A 6,682-nucleotide genomic window follows, 5' to 3' on the forward strand; every position below is an offset into this window, starting at 1 on the left:
AGAGGTACGTGATCTAAAAGCTACTTAGATATTTCTAGCTTTTCTCCAAAATCTACTGAATAAAACTGCGTTTGTGTGAGAGCCTCTTTGTGAGTCCTTTGATGAGTGCGAAGGTTACTTCATATTGACAAAGCAAAGCAAAGCACTTGCTTTGCTTTGTTAATATGTTCACATGTTCAACGTTTGTTATTATACTTTTTTCTAATAATAATAATTGCGTGAAATACTCATAGTTAAGACCCAACCTGGACTCTAGCTGACCTCAGTTATTCGAGAATAGATAACACATGTTGTATTATAATGTAATCTAATATTTAAAAAAAAACAAAAAACAAAAAAAAAACCCAATAAATATAATTATTATTTCCACCCAGTATTTATTACAGACAGCCTATGAAATTACAAAACTGCTATTGTTTGTTTATATAGTTCATTTAAACGACCAAACACTGCCACACTTCATTATAATTATATTGCTGGTGAGAAAGTTTGACCCATCAGGGGCACCGTAAACTCTCAGCATCACGTGAGCACTCGAGTTTCCTGTTGCTATTGTATTACACTTCCATATTTTTCACCTCAAAGAGCGTCTGTGATGTAAACTACCGCGGTGAGTTCGCTCCTTCTGTGTGATCTGTCCCCACGCACCGAGTCCGTTTAACATCCTGCCTCGTCCTTACAGTCAAGGAGAGCTGCTGATCGCGGGGAAAATGGCCAACAGTGTAGCTTTCCAGAGCAAGTTAACCTCGATCATGGAGATGCTAACTAAAGCAGCCGTGGTGGAAATTAGCAAACTGTGGGAGGACGGCTTCGCATTGGTCCAGGTCGAGCTTCGGAGGAGAGAGATTGAAATCGAGGCTCTGAACAGAAAGTTGTTGTTGATGGAAAAGGAGCGGTTAGCGGCTCGGGCTCAGTCTGCAAATAACTCCTCATCATCTTTTTCCAAGAGAGAGCAGCAGAATAAGCTGCTGCCGCCCGCCGGTGATGGTAAGAACAACCGCGGCAGAAACACGGGATCAATAAACGATATTTGTCTTAAAAGACACAATTTAATACCCCGTGGATGAAAAAGTCCGTTTGCAAACTATTTGTAACACACTGTAATGTTTGTGAACATATGAGGACATGTGTTTGTTTAAGTACAGCGTTTCCAAACAATTATATTCTCTTATATTTAACAATATAACAACTATATTCTCTATACAGCACCTTCTATTTGTAAGTGTGCACAGGAGGAGTTTTAGCACATCTGTATTGTTTAATATTGCAGCTTAAAACAGTGTCAGCTCACAGTAATGTCAACATCGGGTTTAGAAGGAGAGTAGTTTCTTTCTTGCTCCTTGGCACAAACCTGCATGACTTAAGTTTGATGATGAAAAGAAGCCTGATGAATGTTTTAGATAGACATTATGTCCAGCATGTTACCACATGATGTAAAGGCAAAATTAATTTAAACACAGAAAAACTAAACTAACCTTTACAAAGAAATAAATTAAAGTTAATGCACACACATACACATATACACCCACTTACACTGTTATTTATTGTAAGCCTGTGAGAATAAAAATGTTTTAAGTTTGTTTAGACACAGTTGTAATTGATAACAGTGAGCTCCTTCCAAAGGACAGGACCACAGCAACTGAAAGCACCTTCAGCACACTTAGATCTAATTCTGGGAAGTGTTAAAAGATCTGCACCTGCCTGAGAGGTCTAATCGGATTATAAACACTGAGTAAGCCGGAGATGTACAGGAAGGGGGTAGGAATCATTGAGAGCTTTATGAATTAATAGAAGGATTTTAAAGGTAATTCTGTGTTGAACTGAGAGCCAGTTAGTGACTTCAGTATGGGGTTATATAGTCAAATTTCCTTGTGCGTTTACGGATTGGCTTCTGCATTCTTAACAAGCTGAAGTCGTCCTAGTGATGATTTGGATAATCCAGCAAACAGAGCATTACAGTAGTATAACCTGCTTTATATAAATGCATGGGCCTATTTCTGAGATTCAGTGTGAGATGGGGATTTTTAACATTTGATGTGTTTTTGAAGTGATAGAAAGCAGTTCTGGTTGGCCTGATTAATATGATTATCAAAACTGAGATCACTGTCCAAAATGAGGCCAAGGTTCCTGACATATTCACTGGATCCACCAAAATATTAACTATTAACTAACAAGACAAGTGGTAAAAGAGGTGTATATCAGCATGGTAATGATCTACAGAACAGAGCCAAAGTTACACACACCGGGTTAATAAAGAAGAAAAAGGTCAAAGTATCAGAAAGAAAAAAATGTGCCTAAAGACTGGCAAAAGATCCAACCTTTTTGAGACACATCACTGCAGTCACATTCAAAATAAACTAATATTTTTAATGAATTAGTAAAATGTCTCAGTTTTACCTGTTGATGTTTTCTAAGTTATGCTGTGAATTTAAAAAATGGTTTATGAGCTTGGGAAATCATTGCAGTCTCTTTATTTGCATTTTACATCGTGTCCCAAAGGTTTCAGAATTGGGTTTGTAGATAACAAACAGGTCTGTGTTCTTTAGATTTACCTAATTTGTCAACAGGCAGAAAATGTTTTAAGTGACTTTTGCCATTTTGTAGGAAAACTTGTCAAATACTTTCTACTGCCAGCTTTTCCACTGTGATATGATGATTTTCTTAGTGATATGTCATTGTAGTTGGCTTGACTGTCCCTGCAGCTAACAGTCATTAAAAGCGTTGGTGTATCTGCTTGTTACTTACTAAGTCAAAAAGTTTCCCAGTGTTTAATGTCACATTTTCAGACAGCGCTGTAATGAAGCAGGTGCATGTTATTTGGGTACCTTTCTTTACAATTCACAGTATTTGCTGCCTCTGTTGCTGAGGCGATTAATTATAAAGTTAACCTGTTTTAAAAAATGACTTTTTAAGGGAACTTTGATTTTCCTTTAACAATTTAAACAATCTGCTGTGTCCTTTCAGGGCCTACGATAGAGTCGGTCCAGACTTTGTCTTCGGATCAGAGCGTGAGAGATAAGGTGGATATTTCACCAAATCAGGGAACGTCATCACCTCCTCAAACAGAAGAGAAACGCAGTGAGCAGCGCAAATCTGACAGTGAGGGCAAAGATGACGAAGACTTAGTAGTCAAACTAGAAGACGAGGATGACGTCCAGATCGTGGAGCAGGTCGTGGACTCGGATCACAGCGTTAACAGTGGAGCAGGTCCCCACGAGATGAATTTGAACCACCAGCCTGCTGAGGTTGTGGAAGAGCAAGAGTCACAGCAGTGGCTGACTGTTTCGGTGGGAGACAGCGACACTGCAGATGACTCGGAGTGCTTTTTCGAAACAAAGCAGTTGTCTCAAAATCTGGACTCCGAAATCTTGCTCATTCAAAATGCCTTGGACATTTTCGATAATTCAGCAGAGGGAGCATACTCGGACAGGTTTATGAGGGACAATGAAACGGTTCAAGGTGCATCAAGTAAATCAAGGGCACCTGTGACTTTCAGCCAGTCTCAGCCAAGTCAACCTATAGAAGCAATAAATCACTCAGAGAGAGGAATGTCCATTAGATTCCTCTCAGAAAAACAGCAACCACAGACTAAAACCATGTCAACCTTTAACACAGACAACAGACTCTTTCATTTAAACGACCCAGAGTTGCACAAAACTATAGCGGGGCGCCGCATTAGGGAGAAGTGGTACATCTGCCCGTTCTGTGGGAAGAGCTTTGATCGCATCAGCCACCTCGAGATACACCAGCGAATTCACACAGGAGAGAAACCGTACACATGCGACACGTGTGGCAAGTGCTTTTCTCAGAGGAGTAACCTTCGCACTCATCAAAGGACTCACAAAGAGGCTCTCGCACAGAACGCAGTTTAATTCAGTAGATTTTGAAGAAAAGCTAGAAATATCTAAGTGGCTTTTAGATCTAGATTTATTAACAAATTCTGTTTGTTTTTTGATATTTCTGGAAAAATAATGTAGCAGACTGATTTAACTGTGCCCTCTTTTTGTGAAATAAACAAAAATTTTGACACAGTGTGGCTTTTAAGAACTAAAACAGGAACATATGAACTGCCAGAAAAGAGGTTTTTAACACACATATGACATACTAGGAACATATGACCTCTAAGACATTCAGTTTAAGCTAGGCAGGAAAAATCCAGCATCTAATCGCTTAGTTTTCCTCGCCCTGATGGAAAGATGTTGAGGAAAAGTCACAAGACATTTGATAAATTAGTTCACCACAGAGCACTAAGGATGTAAAAAAAAAAAAAGGACAAAGAATTTGTTGGTCACCACACGACAGCCTAAATTGTGTTTGTGATGCTGCCTAAGCAGAAAATTAAGATAAACTAAGATTTCAATGTTCTGTTTGTAGAGGAAAAAAACATGTTGTTCAGCCTTGCACTGCAGCTTAGATGTTCATGGGTCAGTCGAGTTAAAATTTTCCCATTCTGAAGAATCTTTAACTCATTCACTGCCATTGACGGCTATAGCCGTCAATGGCAGTGAATGAGTCAATGGGTTTAACTCATTCACTGCCAATGGCTGGCAGTGAATGAGTTAACTTCCAAAACATTCGGGTACTTCCTCCAAAGTTTTTCCACAGGATCCAGAGCCAATCATGGTAGGAGATGTAGACTTTGTAGCCCTAGGCTTAAGCCCTTCCCCGTACACACTTTGCTTGTTCACTTGGAGGGTCAGAAACATTGTGTTGTTCTAAACCTAGCATTAAATAACGCCATTTAATGTAACATCAGCCTTAATTCAGGTTTATCAACTCCATTCCTTACAGTAAAACATCATTTTTGTCTGGTATGTGGAGGGACAGGTACTTTCAGCTGATCACTTATTTCCCAAGGGGTCATCACAGTGCATGTTTGAACTGGCACCAAGTTTACAACTGCCATCCCAACAAAAGACTCCCTGGCACAACGAGTACGCGAGCTTGTAATTCTCAGAGGCTGGGTTTGTGTGTCCTCTTGGGCTCAAAACAAATGTAAGAGAATTTAACATATACCACAAATTTTATATATCCTTAGGAACAAACTCCACATGCTTACAGATATGATTTCTATATTCTTTTTTTAAAAGCCTTATGTCACGACCCCCTCTGCTAGGCGACAGGAAGGGAGAAACATACACAAGCCCTCTCACGAAATCTGAGTAAATAAGGGGTTTTATTACAAACATTAAACTGAAAACCGACAGGGCTGTTCAACAGACCACCGGGGAAACAATTAATACACAATGAAAAGAACAGGCAAGAGTAAAAGCTAAGGGTTAACTAAGGCAAGCTGGCAGCACACAAAATAAAAGCCAAGGGTTAACCAAGGCAAGCCAGCATCACAAAACTCTAACGAAACTAAGTTTAGCTGTATACCAGGTTTAAACAAAGAGCAACACAGCAAACAGGCTTAACAAACAAGCTTCACATGCAAAGCAGACGAGGAGGCCACTGCATGTTCACTTCAGAGCAGCAGTTCCCCATAGTGTGAAGGCTCTTCAGCTTTTTATATTCCCAGGTGCAGACAATGAGCCAGTCAATTGGTCATGGAGTGGTCATGGGATCTCCAGGCAGCCAATCGTCCGCGAGGTCTGGCACACTGTGATCTGCATAAAAGAAGGCTGGCACAGGACTCCCAGCAGCCAGTCATCCACGAGTCCTGGCACACTTAGATTTGCATGAACACAAAAGGGCAGTCTCACTCCCTCCAAGGCCCAGGGCTGTAACACCTTTGTTATTGATTTTTTTTTAATAAAAATGGAAGGAGAATGAGAATTTTGAAGTGATTGGCACCATCTTAATTCCAATCTGTGTAAAACATCAAAGACGCTGAGTGTAAGTTTCATCACAGAGATAAGGGCATCACAGAGTTTTCAACTGTATTTGTACCCAATACTTTAATTAAGACCCTTCAACAACCTCAAGAGTGACTACATGTACACTTACAATCATCAAGCAGTAGGGGGCAGATTCTAACTGGGCTATAGTTGTAGGGTGACAGCCAAAGGTTTGCAACAGTTGTCCATGTCAGCTCCAACCTTGGAGAGCAGCTGCAGCCTAGTGAAATGATAATGTTTGGTTGTGTAGCACTTATCAATACCAGTATTAAAAAAATAATCTTACAATATAAATGAGTCAGCCATGGAGCCCTAAAAGCAGACACTTGATCACCTTTTTGGTTTAAGCATGAGGTGGGAACAGTTAACAGGTTTCTGCCTGAGCATCTCAGGCTGCACACTGGTCAGTACAGCAAACAGCTGTTCACATATATCAGGTCTGGGGATCTCCAGGCCTGAAGGGCCGGTGTTCTGCAGGTTTTAGATATCACCCTGGGTCAACACACCTGAATAAAATGATTACTACATTACCAGGCCTCTGGAAAACTTAAAGACATGTTGAGGAGGTAATTTAGTCATTTAAATCAGCTGTATTGGAACAAGGACACATCTAAAACCTGCAGAACACCGGCCCTTGAGGCCTGAGTTCCCCACCTCTTACGTATATAATCTCGGTCCAAGCCTAAATGCCTTTACAAGTAATAAGTTAAATCTTAAAATCAATTGTAAAAGTATTGGACATCCAGCATCTGATTCTTTGGGTTTTCTCTGTAATACTGTAGGGTCTGTACCCTACAATATAAAGCAGCTTGTGGCGACTGTTGAATTGAATTGTAGAGGGG

The 6,682-nt window shown here is 40.2% G+C and overlaps 1 protein-coding gene across 1 annotated transcript; it reads left to right on the top strand.

Annotated features, from left to right (window-relative positions):
* Window positions 1-494: 494 nt before the first annotated feature.
* LOC120723356 (zinc finger and SCAN domain-containing protein 4-like) lies at window positions 495-4,262 on the top strand. The gene is made up of 3 exons (XM_040014774.1): window positions 495-610; window positions 683-987; window positions 2,965-4,262. The coding sequence occupies exons 2-3, from the start codon at window positions 711-713 to the stop codon at window positions 3,870-3,872; spliced, it is 1,185 nt and encodes a 394-aa protein (XP_039870708.1). The 5' UTR covers window positions 495-610; window positions 683-710; the 3' UTR covers window positions 3,873-4,262.
* The last annotated feature ends 2,420 nt before the right edge of the window (window positions 4,263-6,682 follow it).

This window comes from Simochromis diagramma, unplaced genomic scaffold, assembly GCF_900408965.1.
Source record: "Simochromis diagramma unplaced genomic scaffold, fSimDia1.1 OVJJ01000205.1, whole genome shotgun sequence".
Classification (NCBI taxonomy): domain Eukaryota; kingdom Metazoa; phylum Chordata; class Actinopteri; order Cichliformes; family Cichlidae; genus Simochromis; species Simochromis diagramma.